The sequence below is a fragment of the Miscanthus floridulus genome, chromosome 7, assembly GCF_019320115.1.
Source record: "Miscanthus floridulus cultivar M001 chromosome 7, ASM1932011v1, whole genome shotgun sequence".
In the NCBI taxonomy this organism is placed as follows: Eukaryota; Viridiplantae; Streptophyta; class Magnoliopsida; order Poales; family Poaceae; genus Miscanthus; species Miscanthus floridulus.
In genome coordinates this window covers 87,340,066-87,359,775 of record NC_089586.1, presented here as the reverse complement: position 1 = coordinate 87,359,775, position 19,710 = coordinate 87,340,066, and the positions used below count along the sequence as shown (strand labels likewise).

General features: G+C 44.3%; 2 protein-coding genes across 2 annotated transcripts; one reads left to right on the top strand and one right to left on the bottom strand.

Moving 5' to 3' along the window:
• Positions 1 to 2,290: 2,290 nt before the first annotated feature.
• On the bottom strand, positions 2,291 to 5,699 carry LOC136463710 (uncharacterized). The gene is made up of 3 exons (XM_066462692.1): positions 5,554 to 5,699; positions 5,192 to 5,282; positions 2,291 to 2,706 (listed from the first exon to the last, which is right to left on the bottom strand). The coding sequence occupies exons 1-3, from the start codon at positions 5,621 to 5,623 to the stop codon at positions 2,568 to 2,570; spliced, it is 300 nt and encodes a 99-aa protein (XP_066318789.1). The 5' UTR covers positions 5,624 to 5,699; the 3' UTR covers positions 2,291 to 2,567.
• Positions 5,700 to 8,822: 3,123 nt separating this feature from the next.
• LOC136463709 (DNA mismatch repair protein PMS1-like) lies at positions 8,823 to 19,468 on the top strand. Its single transcript, XM_066462691.1, is given in 15 exon segments — positions 8,823 to 9,161; positions 9,275 to 9,454; positions 9,456 to 9,599; positions 9,724 to 10,953; positions 10,955 to 11,173; positions 11,562 to 11,583; positions 11,586 to 11,811; positions 11,898 to 12,024; positions 12,639 to 12,707; positions 12,784 to 12,857; positions 13,039 to 13,104; positions 17,358 to 17,461; positions 17,540 to 17,721; positions 18,879 to 18,978; positions 19,089 to 19,468. Coding segments are annotated over 15 exon segments (3,006 nt in total). The 5' UTR covers positions 8,823 to 8,912; the 3' UTR covers positions 19,103 to 19,468.
• The last annotated feature ends 242 nt before the right edge of the window (positions 19,469 to 19,710 follow it).

The window sequence follows — 19,710 nt, the reverse complement described above, 5'->3', positions numbered from 1 at the left end:
CTTTGATCCAATGGAGCAAACTTCATTCACATATGATCGAGAGTTGGAAGTGAATGGAGGGTCAAATATTAACCGGACGCTGGCTCCGGTGTGACCGGACGCTGGCTCAGGGTCCGGTCAGTTCATTTGACCAAGGTGAAAGCATCTAGAAGTGACCGGATGCTGTGAGGTCAAGTGATCGAACGCTAAGGGCCAACGTCCGATCGACTCCAGTAAGGTCCCAAAGAGGGAGAATCCTGATCGGACGCCTCCGGTCAATGCTGACCGGACGCTGATCGGGTTCCGGCTACTGACCGGACACTGCTCAGCAAGTGACCGGACACTAGGGGTCCAGCATTCGGTCGACATCAGTAAGGTTCCAGTGAAGGGAAAACATGACCGGACGCGTTCGGTCAACACTTAACCACTGGAGTTCAGGGTATACTGACCGGAGCGTCCGGTCAATATGACCAGAGCGTCCAGTCACCCCGCAGAGGCACATAACGGTTCGTTTTTCAGCCGGTGTTATAAATACAACCTCCACTCGTGTGTGGGGGTACTTTTGCTCATTCCAACAGCTGAGAAACACCTTAGAGAGTGCCAAGAAGAGCAAGGTCCTAGTGAGGTGATTGAGATTTGAGAATCCCAAAGAGAGCCCTCATTAGTAAAGATCAAGAGTAGCAAAGTGTGCATCCACCCTTCTCATTGGGCTTGTCGTGGTCAAGTGAGAGTTCGTGCTTGTTACTCTTGGTGATCGCCATCACCTAGACGGCTTGGTGGTGATTGGGAGCTTGGTGATCATCCGGAGAGCTTGTGGATGACCCAACTCAAGTTGTGAGCGGTTGTGTGTGATTCACCGCGACGGAGTGTCGAAGAATCAACCCGTAGAGAGCACTTGATCCTTGCGCGGATCAAGGGGGAGCTACACCCTTGCGCGGGTGCTCCAACGAGGACTAGTGGGGAGTGGCGACTCTCCGATACCTCGGCAAAACATCGCCGCGTTCCTCCTTCTCTATTTACTTTGAGCAATTCGATTCTTGTCTTTAGATTCATAGAATTGACATGCTAGAGTAGGATTGGAACTTAGGTTGCAAGTCTTTTGTACGGTAGAACAATTAGATACACTTTATAGGCACAAGGGGTTAATTGGGCTAACCATAGGATTTAATTATTGCAAAGAAATTTATAATTAGCCCAATTCACTCCCCTTTTGGGCATCTTGATCCTTTCACCGGGTTTAAGGGCAAGCGAACGGGGCCATAGTAGAGATGATTTGATTGGTCCCTTATAGTAGAGATGATGATACAGTATAAGTAAACACAAGGCTGTCCGGATATGCCATGACCCACCTAGCATACCCCGTTGATCCGCTCCTGCTTAGCCGTATACACAGCCACCACAAGATTGAACTACCACTCGCGTTTTCTATACTGTGGGGTGAAGGTTGTGGTACCGATACCGCAACGTGTGGTCCCAAACACGCCCAACAGATGTTAAGAGCTACTAGCATGAAAATTTTGATAGGATACAGCTAAGACAAAAATGCCTTATTTTTTTATCGGGTACAACTTGAACGCACACAATCCACACACTCCACACCCACACATACGCGTACGTGTCCGTCCACACACAAAGAAGAAATGGTAGTTGTAGCACACACGCGTGCGTAGCCTCCAGTGCGTGAAAAACACGCAATACCACCGAACGCACACGCGTGCGTGTAGCCTAAATTTTCTAGAAAAAGGTGTGACATCAACATCAAGGTACGAACTCCGGTGGATAGCGTCCTACTGGACTAACCTACCACTGGACCACAGGGCCATTCGTCTAAAAATGCCTTAACATAATTTGTGAAACTCTAGCTCATCCACTAAAAATAAATAGTGGCATCGGTGTATCAAGTCGCATATTTGAAAACTATAATTTTTCAGGGGAAAGTGAAAGTTTGCCAATTGTGAGGCTGAGTGTAAAAGAACAATTGCGTTGCATGATTTTTGTGGACTTATTTTCAAGTCAAATCAACGTCAGCCTATTGCCGTCTACGTAAAAGTACGTCAACTAATCATTTAATGCATCTTTGACCTAAGAGAGGTGAAACAATAACACAAATTCAGTGTGACAACAATTAGTATTTATTGGACTAAATTAACTGGCCCTGTATAGGCCGATAGGGCATCTATCCTATCCGAATCTCCTAATCATACAAATCCACGACCTCCACATCAACTTAAAAATATTTTTGCATTTGCCTTGTAATCATACAAGCACAGGAACAGAGAACAAAAGTTACAGGGACACAGAGAATTCAAAATTTAGGCACAAATCAGGATCTCCCCCTTTTCTAAAAAAATATAAAAATATTCAAAGACCCTGACAGTCAACAAAGTGAGGTTAGATAATGCAACATGAGGCTAAATTATGACAATATCTGCATTATATCTTCATTATCATTTCCCTGGTAAGTACACCATCATTTTGTAATTAATAAGAAGACAAAAAGAATAAACATCCAGCATCCACGGGCGGGTCATGAGCACCCAGAGATGAGCCCAAAATTAATCCGGTATGCAGGAACCAACATGGAGATCTTAATCTTTATGCGAATGGGCTAGGTATTGGCTTGTGTATTTGTCCACCTTTGGCCCAGAAGAACCATACTTGTTGTCATAGTACTCCACGCATGCAGAACCAATTAATGCAGCTAGGGTTAGAGCCTGCGCATGCAACCTGCAAAAATCAACAGTATATTAGCATAATTGAATCCAGTTAGAACTAAAATTTACTAAAAGAGCTGCCATTTCTATACTCCACAATACATGAAATGGCTATGTCCTATGGGCAGCAATGGGCGCTACGGGTGTTCATCCAGGGTTTGGATGGTTTCCCACTCAAGGCAACAGTTATCTAAAAAACAAATACTCCCTCCATCCACAAAAGGATACAACTATGGGATTAGTCAAACTAGCTTAACTTTGACCAAGTTTATAGTGAATAGTCTCTAACTAGGTCTACAACGAAAATATATTTCATATTAATTTAATGGTACTTCTTTTGTGTCATATACATTAGTACTTTTTTATACAATTAGGTCAAACTTCAAATCGTTTGACTCCTCGAAAAGTGTTTGTGGATGGAGAGAGTAGCACGCAAACTTGCTGTTGGATGCTTGTACCAAATTTACATGCAAACTATCTTTTTAAAATCCTCAACACGTTCTAAACAGCTCTATTGAGCACAGTGACAGGTAAGAAGTGCCAATGAAGAAAGCGCAATGAATTACATCACATGTGCACTAAAAAGGAGCCTCAGAGGCAAATAAATAGCGAAAGATGACACGTGTTACATGAACATATGAAGAGCTAAGACCCAAACACAAGTATCAAAATGAAGAGAAAGCTTCTAAAGAATCCATATTCTATCCAAAAAAATATCTATGATTATTTAAATATCCTTTTTGCATACTGCATTGAGGTGAAGATTGCTGCCCTTTTTCAAGAGCCATGGTGAAAGAAGAAAGTTTATCAAGGATTTCATCTTTCCTATGCAGTTCTGTGCATCAACAGACTACAATTGTGGTAACTAAGTTTGCAAAGTTGGAAAAACATTGAATATCCACATATTAGAAATTAAATTTGGTATTCTGGTCCACTAATTTCATCACCGGAGCCCTAAAAAAATTGCCAAAAACTGGGGCCATCAATATAGTGGCAGTATGGTTTGGTCACATATGGCACAAAAACGAGCAAGGTCTGCCTAATTTTGGTAGCATGCTGAAGGTATTAGGAAGTAGAGAGATATCAAACATGTGCTGAGTTTGGTGATGTGACCATTTTCGGCAGTTCGGCATGGCCACAGTGCGCGTACAGACAAAGTGCCAAACAAATTAACAATTAGGATTGGCAGCTAAAGAGTGCAATTTCATAGGTAAAGAATATTCGAACCTAAAGTAGGACACTCATTTTCATGGATTGGATGGCGCTATTTGCTGAGATTCTTTCTAGCTGGGTGGTCGACGAGCATAAGCAAATGCATTGAGGTGCGCAAATAAACAGGCAGAGCTTGATAGTCTTCCAACTTTACTAGTGACAAGAGGCTGCCTAGACTACCCCTTATACAGCCTGCACTTGTATATCAAGCAAAATCGACAGCTTGGGCGACCATGGCTCGACTACGAGCAAACTAGCAAGAACCTAATAAATTACTAAGAACAGAAAGGAACACATAAAGTCTGTATACCTAACAAAATAAGTGGATCATCAAGTGCAAGTGCACAACAACTAATAAACTCCTAAAGTTTAACTTCCATCCAGAATGATCTGGAGGAGTTAAACTGCTCCTTGAACGAAATAACATAATGCTATCAGTCTGACACCCAAACCTGAACATAAATTGTGAAACTAAATCTTTCACAGAATAAACAATTGTGCAGCCTTATAAACCCCATGCACTGCAATTATGCCGAACACCACCTACTTTAGAATCACTTGGAAACAATTACTCCCTCTGTCCCTAAAAAAGAGTCATTCTCGCTTCCCAAAAAGTCAACTTTTCACTTTGACCAAATATATTTAACAAAATATTAATATTTATGGTACATAATTAGCATCATTAGGTAGATCGTTGAATATACTTTCATAATAAACTTATTTGGAGATATAAATGTTACACGCATTTTCTACAAACCTAGTCAAGGTTGAGAAAGTTTGACCAGCACATTTCCTATAGCGACTCTTTTTTAGGGACGGAGGAAGTACAACAACAAAAAAAAAATAGTAATTTTTCCGCAGTCAGTAAGAAAATTCCAAAATTTGCCTGATCGCTATCCTTTCCCTCTGATGTTACCAACTGTGGCTGATATGTTAGCAATTACTAAGTTAATTTCCATAAACTCACATAAGGGAAGTCTGCCCAAGCTTCATATAGATATAGATAAAATCTAAGTTGACTGGGTCTGTTCATAATTCACATTTAGCTCCTTGGCGTTTCAGGAAACAATCATTCACACATGAAAAATCAACCTTTTTTGCTGTGGTAGTTGTAGCATTTAGAAACCATATTTTGCTAAGAAATGGTCAAAACCAGTTAGTTAATTGCATCTTCATCAAGAAAAAAAAGAATCGAATGTGGTATCTTGCCTATGATAGACAAGGCTGCCTACACTGTAAATCTGTAATGATAAACTTAGTGAAACTAAATGGGAAATGAAGCAAACCTTGCGTGGATGATCTTGACGCTAGTCTTCATATTGGGCCGCGACCAGTTGTAGGCGATCGAACTGCTGATCCCACCTAGCCAGAGGCAACCTTTTCTCAAAAAAAAAAAAAAACATCGCGACAATCAGATCACTTTGCATCCAGCAGGAGGAATAATCTAAAATACTGCTTTTCCCCAAAATTACTCTCATAAATTCGTGATAGATTTTCACAGTACAGATTTCAAAACTCCGTTACTGACATACAAAGCAGATGTATATAAGAAAGAAACTGTAGGGACTTCGGATACATCAGAAACCAACGCCGAATAACTAGATCCGGGCGAAGAAAACGAATCCGTGGGAAAACTGACGAGGCATACCTACGGCTCGGAGCTTGTGGTCGATGACCCACTTCCTCATGGATTCGATATTGCTCGGGGCCTCCGCCATTTGCTTCGCTTTCCCCTCTTCTCCTCCTCCCCCGAATTCTCGGCGCCTCTTTCTTTTCCGAGTTTTTTTCCCCCCTCTTCCTGGCTCTGACGAGGGAAATATGTCTGGCTCTTGTTATATACAAGAGCTTTGTTTGTTTTTAGTCCTTGAAATATGCTAGAATTCGCTTAGTATCCACACGTGGTAGGATTCTTTTCACATGTTGCGTTATATAAAAATGTTTTTTTATGTTTTTTTTTTTACTTTGTTCACTACCTTTTTCTTGCGATCCAAGAAAGAACGTTACCGTTTTGTAGTAGACCAAAACCAGCTGGATATTTGAAGTAGATGAGGATTAAATTTTAACGGATTACCTTATTGAATTGAAGTAAGGTAGGCAAAATTACAGCACGGTGCTTGTCGCCTACTTCTATGGGTACGATGGTTAGGTGGTGAGCGCCTGAGCGTCTTCTCCAACGACAACGGTCTTCCTCCACATTTAGATCTACAGTGTAGAGGCGCCTGGGTCGAGCCATGATACTATTTATTGAGTTTTATTTCCTTTTTTCCTTACTGCATGTTACATATTTCTTTTTTTTATTTACTATGCTTAGTTCGGTCCTAATCGAGATTAAACCGAACTACTGAATTTGCTTGGTCTCGGTAACTTTCGTTAACCAATTGCTTCTGAGCTTTTGGTAACCAAAATTTGAGAAAAAAAAAACAGATTGATGGCCTCGTGGCTACTCTGCACTACACCGAAAGGATTAAGTCCATTTTTGGCCCATCAACTATTGTGTTAGTCTAATTTTAATCCTCAACTACAAAATCGTCTAGTACCGGTACCCCAACTGTCAAAATCGTTCATTTTTAGCACCTGGGCGAGGGCAAGGCTGTTTTGACCGACGTTGAGCGGTTTTGACCACGCCACGACGGCGTTGACCGCCACGTAGGACGCTGACCTGCATCTCAGCGACATGTGGGGCCCACGCGTCACCCACTCATTCCCTCCCTCACACCGGGCAGAGCGAGAGAGAATAAGAGAGAGAGAGAGAGAGAGCAGAGCGGCGGCGGGACGGTAGGCGGACGACAGCGGTCTTGGCCGACACAGGGTCGGTGGTGGCCCTTGGCTCGCGTCCGTTCCCAACCGCAAGAGAGAGAGGGAAAGAGAGAGAGAGAGAGAGAGAGCAGAGGGAAGGAGGCGCGCCGGTGGAAGTAGAGCACAGGGCGTCGCGCGGTGTGGCTCGGGCGCAAGCCTAGCGACGGTCACGGCCTCGGCTCCGGCGACAGCGTTGGAGATGGCCGGGGTCGCGGGGCGCAAGGCAGCAACAATCGGGCTGAGGGAAGAGAGCGTGGGCGACGGTGGGGATGCAGTCCATCTCCGGTGGCGCTCAGCCCGATTCGGTGGCTCGGCACTGCGGCGGCTTGCGGCGCCCCTACGGCTTCGACGCGAAGGGCTTCAGCGTCTGAGGACGGGGCGACGCTTGGAGTCGGGGCGACGGTGGCTCCGTCTCGCGCAGCACGACAGACGAGGGCGAAGCCACGCAAGCGAGCAGGCCAGGGCGGCGGCTCGTGGCGTGCTCCTCGGCTTCGGGCTTCACAGATTGCTGCTCGCGGGTCCACCTGGAACGCGAGGTGTACGTGGCCGCGGCGGTGGCCGTAGAGCGTGCCCATGAGCCGTGCTCCGAGCCCGACCTGCCGATGTCGGCCGGCGATGGCCGTGGCAAGTGCCATGCGCAGCCGGGAGACCGCCGTGCAGCACTTCTTACTGCGCTGCTTCAGTGGAGGTGGCGCCTTGGGCGATTGGGACACGAAGTCGTCCGAGTGGAACGACAGGCAGCTGGAGGAGAACGCCATGGCTGACTCGTCCTCGTCGTCAGCCTCCGAGCAGCACGGTAGCGTGCACGCAGGCTACGACGGCTGCTGCCTCCCTGCGTGCAGCCGAGCTCGCCGCGGATGTCGCCTCCCTGCGCCGCAGCCGAGCTCGACAGTTCCGCCAAGCCGATTCCACAGCAGACCATGGGAATAGGCTGCGGGCACGAAGCTACATAGGGACAGGGGCCACAGGTCGTGGGCACCTCCGCCGGGGACAGCCAGCCACAGACGTGGAGGTCGTCGCAGGGGCCGCCCGTCCACGAGGCGCGGAACCGCAGCCGCGGGCGTGGAGACCGCCGGTGGGGTGCGGAGGTCGCGTAGGGCCGTGGCGCAAAAGGCTGCGTGGGCTGGCTCCTCGTGGTGGGACGGACGCCAAGCAGTGGGGCGAAATCGGGTGGGCGGGGTCAGCTATCCATGGAAGGCCGGTGGAGGGGCGGTCGGCGATGTGGCCTCGGGCGAGCGGCCGGCGGCGGGGATGGAGATGACACCGCCGTCGAATGCTGCTGGAGCTAGAGGAAGGAGGAGAGGGAATGAGTGGGTGACATGCGGGCCCCACATGTCGCTGAGATGCAGGCCATCGTCCTACGTGGCGGTCAATGCCAGCGTGGCATGGTCAAACCCTTTACACGCTGGACAAAACAGCCTTTTCTGCGACGATGTGCTAAAACTGAACGGTTTTAACAGTTAGGGTACCAACACTAAATGGTTTTATAGTTAGAAGTTAAAATCAGACTAACACAATAATTGAGAGGTCAAAAGTGGACTTAATCCGCACCGAAATGGTAATATATTATGCTACCTTGCAGCTATACATAAATCAGTAGCCAAGGAAGGTGTGATTTGCAAATAAGTTGAAGAGTAGCACCAAACGTCCAAACCAACGCGAGAACGGCACGTTTGGGCGGGGCGGCGGTCAAACACCGGTCACAGGCGGTCAACCCGGGGGCGCACCAGCGCCCACCGGGCCAGTCCAACCGATCCAGCACCAGCAGATCGCGCCGGGCAGAAACGCGCCGCGCGGCGGGGCCTGCACGGGTGGACTGGCCTGCACGGGTGGCGGCGGCCGTGGCGAGAGAGTCCCTCTGCTTTGGACTCGTCACGTTCACGTTCGCCACGTTCTTGCGACGGGACGCGGTAGCAGCCAAGTCGGCCTTGTGCTCTGTTTTTTTTTCTTTAAAATAATTTTTAAACGCATAGAAGTTTTTTTTAATTTAACTGCATAGAAGTGGGCCGAAAACTTCTTTATACAAGAGGCCCATTTCGCGGCCGAGATTGGTCGACCCAGTTGAAGGCCCAACCGAGGAAGATGTGTGTGTCTCGCTTTCCGATTTCCTCTAACCACCAGTGGCGCGGGTTCGAGAGGAAGGCGACGCCGAAAACCCCCTTCCTCTTCCTCTCCAGTCTCCACCGCGAGGGGTAGGGTTTAGGCGGGGGAATGGCGGGAGGACGGGGAGGCGCCGGGCGCGGCGAATCCTCGCCGGCGATCAAGCCAATCAGTAAGGCGGTGGTGCACCGCATCTGCTCTGGCCAGGTCATCTTCGACCTTTCCTCCGCCGTCAAGGAGCTCGTCGAGAACAGCCTCGACGCGGGCGCCACCTCCGTCGAGGTCAGCCTCAAGGCCTACGGCGAGGAGTGGTTCAAGGTGGCCGACAACGGACGCGGCATATCTCCCTCCAACTTCCAGGTGTGGGCGGCAAGCTGCTCTAATGCGTGGACCCACCGATTCCCCCCATCTCTCTGCTTTAGAACGTTGCCACCAATTGCTAGTCGCTAAACATGTTGCTGATACTTTAATAGGCTCTTGCTCTTAAGCACCACACGTCGAAGATATCGGATTTCTCCGACCTCGGATCCGTGGTTACCTTCGGGTTCCGGGGCGAAGCTCTGAGCTCGCTCTGCGCGCTGGGGAAACTGACGGTTGAGACGAGGAGCAAGGATGAGCCCGTTGGGACGCATTTGGAGTTCGAGCACTCGGGCCGTGGTGGTTAGTGAGAGGAAGACCGCACGGCAGGTTGGAACCACGGTGACAGTAGAGAAATTGTTCTCCACCTTGCCAGTCCGGAGCAAGGAGTTTAGCAGGAACATTCGGAAGGAGTATGGGAAAGTGATCTCTCTGCTGAACGTGAGTTTTTATGTTTCAGTTTATAAGTTCTTTTTTGGCATGTTTGACGCTGAGGAGCTTGCCAAATGATTAAGGTAGCTGTCCCCCAGTTATGTTACTAATTATTACATCTTACCTATGCTAGGCTTATGCCTTGATTGCCAAAGGGGTCAGATTACTCTGCACTAATACTGTTGGAAAAAATTCTAAAATGGTTGTGCTTAGAACTCAAGGAAGCAATTCTATGAAAGACAATATCATTACTGTATTTGGTCCAAATACTTTCAAATGTCTGGAGCCCTTCAGTGTTACCACCTCGGATGGCTGCCAAATAGAGGGCTTTCTTTCAAAACCTGGACCTGGTACTGGCCGCAGTTCAGGAGATAGACAATTTTTCTATGTGAATGGCAGACCTATTGATATGCCAAAGGCCACAAAACTTGTCAACGAGCTATACAAAAGTTCAAATGCTAAGCAATATCCTGTGGTTATCCTGGATTTCCGTATTCCAACTAAATCCTACGATGTGAATGTTGCACCTGATAAGAGAAAAGTTTTCTTCTCGTCCGAGATCATGATTCTGCAGTCTTTACGTGAAGCTGTTGAAAATCTGTACTCCCCTCTGCAATGCAGTTTCTCAGTCAATCACATCACAGATCCTGAAAAGGAAGGGGATGCTGTTATTGATGGGCATAATGAAGATACAAATGCTATCACAATGGCGAATGTCTCAGCTTCCGACAATATTGATGAAGATGAAGAAACAGACAGTGAGGATCATGTTTCCCCAGAGAACCAGGAATTGCCTTCTTCAGTGGCAAAGGTAGCCATTGAAGCAACGTCTAGAGATGCAAGCCCCTTGTCAAGAGGCACAGCCACTCAGGCTGATAGATCTGCTTGGCTTCCATCCTTCGCATATGACCAGCCAAAAAGATCGCCTAAAGAAGGAAAAAGTTTTGCATTGGGAACAAATCGTTTCAGAACTGGGCTTGCTGCAAAATCTACTCATTCAAGTACCATTCAGTCTTCTCTTATGAACTTTGTATCACTAAACAAGCGGAAGCATGAAGAGGACTGCACTCTTATTTCTGAAACTCCAGTGCTGAGAAGAGGGACATGCTCAGAACAAGTGAGGAGATCAAGTTTAGAAGAAAACTTTGTTACACCAGAAAAGCAGAACCGTGAAGATGATTGCATTATTTCTGAAGCTCCAGTGCTGAGAAGTGGGACATGCTCTGAACTAGACAGGAGAACAAGTTTAGAAGCCGACTTCGCATCACCAAATAAGCAGAAGCATGATGACAATTGCACTCTTATTTCCGAAACCCCAGTGTTGAGAAGAGGGACAAACTCAGAACAGGTGAGGGGAACGAGTTTTAGAAGCAAATTCAGCACCTGCATTAAGCTCAAGCACGTACAATATTTCTGAGTTCAATTTACCTCTGGAAACAAACTCTTTAAAACAGCATCTCCCACAATCTTTTGGATCTGTGAGGACAGATGTTTCACCACATCATTCTAAACAACCTAATATTGTGACCCTTGGGGCGGAGGTATCAGGTCCATGTGATGTTCACACTACAGAATCTGATGTGGTAGGCAAACTGTTTGCTGTTAGATACAGAGTTCTTGAGGCTTCAATTATATTTGGATTTGGACTTCTGCCGATAATTTATATGTGTTCCTGTTCTTATGTTGCTTGCTCACCTTTATTCTTAAGTCTTCTCTTGTTAAATGCTTTGCCTGCTGGTCTTACATTTAGAGTTCATGGTGTTTTTCTTGTTTGTAAATTGATTAGGCACCACCAATCTAATTTTGGTATTTTGTAACTCACTTATTGGTTTTGGTTATGTAAATAATAGAAATTGCTTCTGGAAGAGTTTCTTAATTACCTATGTTATGATTCAGTATGAAGCCAACTCATAGTTTTTTTTGGGTCTTTTTATCACTTTATTTATAAGATCAACTGCCGAATCCTTGCAGGATGAACATCATGGTCGATGCTTTTAGCTTCTGGTGCTCCCAACAAATATTCAGAATCACGACATCAGAATGCATCGGCTGATAGTCCTTTGCCTGATGCTCAGGATTATGATGACGGTGCTGTAGTATGTTATGCACCTGTACAATATCCCACTATTCAATTTACGGTTGCCGAGCTTAGGAGAAGAAGAAAGAATGGTTATATGGTATCCCATACAAATAAACCATATTGTCTTGAGAAAGCAACAAGGTTGCTGTTACCACAAACAACTTGTGTTATCATCAGGATTTGTGTTACTATTTCTATAATGTATAGTTTCACTTTCCTTAATGTAGGTGCTATAAAGCTGCAACACTGGATATTAATGTACCCTTAGCTGATGAGGCAAAATCAAATTCATTAGCTGCAGCCACCAATGAGTTGGACAGGCTTTTCAGTAAAGATGATTTTGGAGAAATGGAGGTGCTTGATATATATATTTTAATATTGGTGCTCCTTTTTGTTAAGGTTCCATGTTATTTTATACTATTATAAATGAGGTTGAAAGGGATAGACTCTCCTTCCAATGATTTTGTGGAAGGGAGGAAGCCCAGGTTGTCTAACCCACCACCCACGATACTAGTAAACTCACCTCAGGTTCCTCCTCAAATTATACTGTCAAGATATGTTGGAGTACCTTGATGGTTTTTTTTTTTCTGTGTCAAATCTGGACACGCTGACAGTTGACACTCATTTCATGTTTAACTGTTTAAGTGAGCAGTATTGCCAAATTCTTGGAAACTTGGAAAGTAGCTTACAAGAAAACTAGAAAGTGAATTTCTAGAACTAAAAGATATCTTTTACTACTGTTAAGGGTAAAATGGTCATTGATCTAATCTAGGTTTTGGTGAGTTTCATATACTACATATATCCCCATTGGGGACTGTTCAATACATATAATTATCCATCCTCCTCTCATCTTATTCGAACATTTATAGCCTATTTGTTTATTTGCTTGATACATATTCATTTTTTAAAGTATTGATTACATGAAATTTATACAATTGTTTTGGAGAACTAACTATTTCATCTATTAGGTTGTTGGGCAATTTAATCTGGGTTTTATCATTGGAAAGCTCGACCAGGATCTGTTTATTGTAGATCAGGTATCTTATTGTAGTTTTTAGTGCGCGAGTTGCAACTTGCAAGGTGCATTGATTGAGGTTCTGTTTTTGTTATTAGCATGCTGCTGATGAGAAGTACAACTTTGAGTGCCTTTCACAGTCAACAACTTTAAACGTACAGCCTCTTCTCCAGTAAGTAAACGAACCCATTATTTTTGCCTGCTATTTCTAGGCATTGAACTCTAAACTTTGTGTGTTTTGAATGTTTCCAAGTATGGATTCATAATGTTGGCAAAATATTTTTCCATACCATTAGTCAAAATTGCCATATGCCTCACTTCTGTTGGGTATTTGTGGGTATGTTCAAATGCAGGCCACTGAGACTTGATCTATCACCAGAGGAAGAAGTAATTGTTTCTATGAACATGAGCACCATCAGGTATTGGATTGTCTTACTGCTTTGATTCGATTTGTCCGCTATTAAGAGGGTGTTTGGTTTCCCCCTACTAAGGGGGTGTTTGGTTCCAGGGACTAATTTTTAGTCCCTGTCACATCGGATGTTTGGACACTAATTTGGAGTACTAAATATATTCTAATTACAAAACTAATTACACAGATGGAGACTAATTTACGAGACGAATCTATTAAGCCTAATTAATCCATCATTAGAGTATATTTACTGTAGCACCACATTGTCAAATCATGCACTAATTAGGCTTAATAGATTCGTCTCGCAAATTAGTCTCCATCTATGTAATTAGTTTTGTAATTGAAATATATTTAATACTCCAAATTAGTGTCCAAACATCCGATGTGACAGGGACTAAAAAATAGTCCCTGGAACCAAACACCCCCTAAATTTTAGTTCCTGTCACATCGGATGTTTGGACACTAATTTGGAGTATTAAATGTAGACTAATTACAAAACTAATTGCACAGATTGAGACTAATTTACGAGATGAATCTATTAAGCCTAATTAGGCTCATGTTTAGTCCTTCTAATTAGTATCCGAATATCCGATGTGACACCTACTAAACTTTAGTCCCTGGATCCAAACACCCCCTAACTCTAGGATCAAACAAAATAGTGATGAGTATGCGTCTTTTATGAAGATATCCAGTTGATTATGTAACTAGATGTTTGTTACATCTAAAAAGAAAAAAAAAGTACATTTGCTTGTTGAAACAACATCACATTTATTATTTTGTAGTTTCTCTTGTAATATTTGTCCATAACTCACAACTCACGTTGTCCATGTATAGTTTTTTCCCCCAAAAAATGCAGGAGATCTGCACATCATTATATTAAGAAAGAGAGAAAAAGGAGTCTAAGAAAACTCATACAAGCCCAATAGGGTTGCTTCTAGTACAGAAGGGTTGCCAAGAAAGAATAAAAACTACAACCAATGGCCCATACCCAACTCCTATGGCCAAATGCCCCTGAGACCTTTGGCCCTTGCCATAGCCATACACCATAAATGGGCCTCATCTTTAATGTTCTGTAGGACATTAAGTCTAGGTTAGCCCCCCTCAAAAACACAGCCGTTCCTATGTTTCTAAATCCACCATGCAACTAAGTGACTTAACACAACTATAGGGTTGAGGCCCTTGTGGTATTGCTTAGCCACTTGTTGCCTAGCTTAGAGCTATCATTCAGTAAAGACCATACCATTTGGCCCTGGTGTGTGCCGTGGCAGACTAACCAAGGACAACACAACTAACCACACTTGTCTCGAGAACACACATGCCCAGGTTTTCCAAATTTCCTTCCATGGTTCAAAATCAACAGCCCCTAAGAAGTGACGATAGGCTGACTTGGTCATGATCTCTCTCGAGGAAGATGGTGGCATTGGTGACCAAGTGTGTTGATCCTCATTCAACTCCAACAGAGAGATTAACCACAGATAAAATCTCCCATAACTGAACGTATTCCAGCAAGGCCTCTACTGACAGATCACCTCTAATGTCCTGGATCCAAGTACCATCAGTTAGTGCCTCCTGCACTGTTCTTTGCTTCAATGCTCTCTTCTGCACATGCTTTCACAAAGCCGGAGCAAGGACTGACAGGGATAATCCCATGCAACCATTTGTCAAGCCAAAAGAATGTCTTGCAGCCATCTCTGACAATCGAAATGACTGACAGAACATTGTAACCAAGTGAGGTACTTAAATCAAGGGAAAATTGGATTCATACCATCAAGAGAACCAATTTTTTTAGATATATTCCATCAAAAGAATCCAGTTTAGATGCGTACCATCAAAATATGTCACTTCTTACCTGCTTATCACTTCTGTTAACTCCATGTTAATTGTGACCATTGTACCCTTGCAACAAACGATAACTCCCTTTGCAAGTCGTCGGGGAGGCGGGGAGCATGCTGCCAGGGAGGTCTCCGAGGAGACACGACACCAGTCGCTCCTTCACGTGGGTCGGGCTCCGGTGGAGCCATGGAGGGGAGGGCGGAGCCTCGGGCGCAGGTGGCGGACCACCTGGAATCACGCTGCTGGGGAGCGCGCCGCCGGAGAAGCTGCCAAGAAGAGGCGCCACTGGTCACTTCGTGTGGATTGACCTTCTGTCTCCAGCAGTGCCGTAAGGGCCCTTTGGTGATCTCGTCGCAACGGTCCCTCTTGACCATGTATAAAATCTTATAATATATAGGCACTAATTTTACTTGCAAAACGAAAATAAATTCAATAACATATTTTTAATTTAACATGTCTGATAATTATTGAGCAACAATGTAGATTAAGCAATATATTTGTAGATGTATGATAATTATCGAGGAACAATGTAGATTAAAAAAGCAATATATTCGTTTTCTTTTCTCACCCATGACAAATGTTTCTTAGGTAACATTCTAAAATTCTAACACCTAAATTAGAAGAAAAATATGACTATATGGGTACAAAGTACTAGAAGTCTGGAATACTATACAAATAATTAATTTGGATTAAAAATAAAAAGGAAAAAAAAACCTTGGGCCTAAACAACTGATCGGTGATCGCAATTCGTAAGACAAGAATCAAGATGTCGTCGTCGTGGAGCCCTGCCTGGTCGCCGTCCTCGTGCGCCGTGTCCGTGTCTCCGGTAGTCTAGCTCTTCGCGGTGGCGCGGCTCGCCAGCTCCGCGTGTGTAAGGCGCATGTCGCGAACTCACGATCAGAGTGTGCTGTGTGCAGCGTGACTCCTCGCCTCCTCTCTACCCGAGGGCCGTGAGGAAAGAAAACTAGGAAAGAAATGCCGATGTTGTCTTTTTGGGCCGCCTGGCCAGTTCTATGTCTCTCTTCTCATTATGCTAATGCCTAATGGACTATAGGACTTGGGGGTTTGTATACCTGGGCTTGGACCCCTCCTCCGCTTGGGCCCTCGGCCGTCGCACCTCGTGCCCTACCCCTAGGGCCGGCACTGGTCTCCAGTACAGTCACGTGCTCTCTTTCCCGTCTCGATACAGATTCGCGAGTTGTTTTCATGAAATGGCAAAATTGGGACTTTATACATACTGAATCCGTAAAAAAACAAAGAACTGCCAACCACGGTAACAAAGTTAACAGAGTGGTAGATTGCTATTGCATCTCCATCTTTTGCTGGTACATATCTAAACTGGATTCTTTTGATGGTATATATCTAACAATAGGTTCTTTTGATGGTATAGACCCAATTTTCCCTTAAATGAAGATTAGCCCATAGATGCTCAGGTTGAATCCTTTTTAGCCATAGCTATCTCGTTTTCGGTGCCCAGCCTAGCAACTCAAGTCAAGAATACCCAATCCTCCAAGATCAGTTGGCCTTTTGACCTGGCCCCTCCATTAACCTCCTTGCGCCCTTTCCACATGAAGGCTCTCCTGATCTTATCGATTGCCTTAATAACCCATTTAGGGAACTACAAGACAAAGAGCTGATAAATATGTATGGATATAAGCACTGAACGGACAAGAGTAGTCCTCCCTGCCGGGTGCACCATGGCTGCCTTCTACCTAGACAGGTTATCAGCAATCCTAATCCTATCAATAATCACATAGAATTCAGCTTTGGGAAGTTTTTTTATTGACAATGGTAGTCCAAGATATTTACAGGAAATTTCTTGAACCTTGCAAGGGAAGGAAGCTTGCACCAATTCCATATCATGTTCTCGGCACTGTATGGGGCTCACAGAACACTTGCTAGTATTGTTGTCTAAACCTGGTGCTTCACTAACTTAAGGATCCCCTTGATTAATTCCAAGTCCGTGTTTGGTCGCAAAAAAAAAAAAAAAAGAACGATATCATTAGCATGAATAGAGACCCGCTGACTGTTACCCTCATGGGAGGAGGGGCTGGAGCATATCATTGATGCTTGTGTTGCTAATGAGCGTATTGAGCACATCCATCACTAAGATAAACAACATGTATATCTGTACTTATTTTATTGTTTTCTATTGCTTAAAAGCAAATACATGGTATAAGTAATATAACTCTTGTTATTCATTGATCATTTCCTTGTGTTTTGCTGCCTATGTTTAATATTGAAATGATCAAATTCATTCCTGACATAATCTCCAACTGTGTGCCTACTTGGTCATCTTGATTTTTGCAATGCCTTTTTTTCCTATGTAGGCATCTTATAACTAATACTGAGAAACACATTGTATGTTTTCACTATTTAACAACAGCTCTTGTTGCCTCACATGTTTTCTTCCATTTTCTCAACTTTCAGAAAAAATGGTTTTGTTCTGGCAGAAGATTTGCATGCTTCCCCTGGTAACCATTATCTTTTGAAAGCTGTGCCTTTCAGCAAAAATATTACGTTTGGTGTTCAAGGTATTTGTTATTTTCATGTCAGAAATTTTGTTTTTGTGCATGTCAAACATGGTCCTATTCTGAAATCCCTTGATCTAGATGTAAAGGAGCTGATCTCCATGCTTGCTGATAGTCAAGGAGACTGTTCAATAATAAGTAGCTACAAGCTGGATACAACCGATTCTGTTTGCCCTTCGAGGGTTCGTGCTATGTTGGCTTCTAGGGCTTGCCGGATGTCTACTATGATAGGTGATCCACTAACAAAAGCCGAGATGAAGAAGGTAATTACACATTCAATTAGCTTTTGATGGTACTTCTATGGTCTTTATTAAAGTTTAAATGTTGTTTCTCTCTCTTTAGAGTTCAGAAAAACTCCTATACTTCCAAACTTTGACTTGCCTCGCCGCTCCCCAACCCCCATCCCTTCCCTCGCCTCCTCCCCCTCCCCGCCGCTCCTCTAGCCATGGTTATCGCCACTGAGTCACGCAACAGTGAGGACAAGGCTTCAGCACCTGCGAACGAGAAGAGGTGGATAATGTCTGATTTTGAGGTTGGAAACCTCTTGGGAGGGGCAAGTTTGGCCATGTTTATCTGGCCAGAGAAAAGAGTAGTCTTATTGTGGCTTTGAAAGTTCTTTTCAAGAGCCAGCTCAAACATTCTCAGGTGGAGCATCATCTGCGACACGAAGTGGAGATTCAGAGTCATCTTCATCATCCCAATATTCTTCACCTGTATGGGTACTTCTATGACCAGACCTGGGTTTACCTAATCCTGGAATATGCTGCCAAGGTTGAACTGTTCAACAACTCACATTTCGTCACTGGGTAGAGCTCTAATCTACCTTTTGTTGACGCTAATTAGGTCACCACACCGGTAGGAGTTAAATCGCTCGGTATAGGCAGGCCAAAGATCAGCCTAGCCGACCCTCAAGTGTAGAGAACTCGGTGCATGGGCTTCCTCTTCACAAGGTTCTTGAGCACCGGTGGATTGTCCAGAACGCGAACCCTTCCAGCGTGTAGAGAGGGTAGAGCCACCACCGGCTGAAGTCTGCTTCTGCTCCACTCTCCCCAAGTCGAGGGGAGTGCTATTCTTTCCACTGTTGTTTATGGCTCCGGCCCTACTAACTAAGCTTCTGTGGCCCGAACTCCCCCACCCAGCCACCCTGAACTATCTTGTACTACTAGCACCGTGTAGCTCAACGGAGATACCAGCCAACTAATATGGCAAATTGCCCTGTACTAATGTAGCATACCAGCATTCCCTGTTGAACAACCTTCTTACTCGTCTATATGAATATAATATCTATTAAAAAAAGAAAAGTACTCCTATATGGCTATATGTAATGCTTTCATCCCATTTTGTGTCTCTGCCATTGGAAGATAAGCATTCCTTTAAAACTACCTAGTGACGTGCCCTTTTTTTGCTTTTACACTTTCAGATACTTAAAAACCTGACAGGATTAAGGTCCCCTTGGAACTGTCCACATGGGAGACCAACGATGCGTCACCTAGCTGACCTGCGTACTATGAAAAACAAAGGTAAGAATTAACTCACACTCGTCATCTCTGCCCTTCTCTAGGAGTAATATATATGGCTATTGCATATTGACAAATCTCTTTTCAATGTTGCAAAAATTCTGCTGGAACAGATATCACGTTTTAACGGTAGCCCTGCTGATTGGCTGATTACGTTGGGGCCTATGCTGTTCCACTTTGGTTACTCCAAGTCGCAATGGAAGAATGTTTCTACTTTCTAGCTCCACGGCCAATATATATGGCTTGTAAATTATGACGTGTGCATATGAGACCCATTTGTAAATTAGAGTAATATGCATCGTGGGCCCTTAACTTGTCTTGGGGTGTCACTTAGATCCACAAACACTTAAATCGTGCTTTTGGCATCCTAATATTGTTTAAGTATGTCATTTAGGTCTATAACTTATCGAAGGTTTTGGCCGACATGGCGTGGATAGCGTGGTGCAAGCGCACGTGAGCCGCGCATGAGCCTGCTTTATATGATTAATATATCTTAGAAAAATTATATCTTTTTTTGTGGAATTAAATGAAGATAATTTTTATATGAAAATTATAGATCTCGATGAGATATATAACTTTTTAGTTTTGAGTTTTTTCATTTGAAGTCGTTAAGATGCTAAAAAAAATTAATGACATTTAGATTTAAGGGTATTTTTGTCTTTTTACACCTGCAGTTTGACGGTGTTAGAGGTCAAACTGACGGCAGTGGCATAGAGGGTATAAAAAAGTTAAAGC

Coding starts and splice junctions, on each gene's coding strand:
- LOC136463710 (XM_066462692.1), bottom strand. CDS start 5,623: ATGGCGGAGGCCCCGAGCAATATCGAATCCATGAGGAAGTGGGTCATC. Junction 5,283..5,553: donor CCACAAGCTCCGAGCCGTAG/GTATGCCTCGTC, acceptor TTTTGAGAAAAG/GTTGCCTCTGGCTAGGTGGG. Junction 2,707..5,191: donor GTCAAGATCATCCACGCAAG/GTTTGCTTCATT, acceptor TGATTTTTGCAG/GTTGCATGCGCAGGCTCTAA.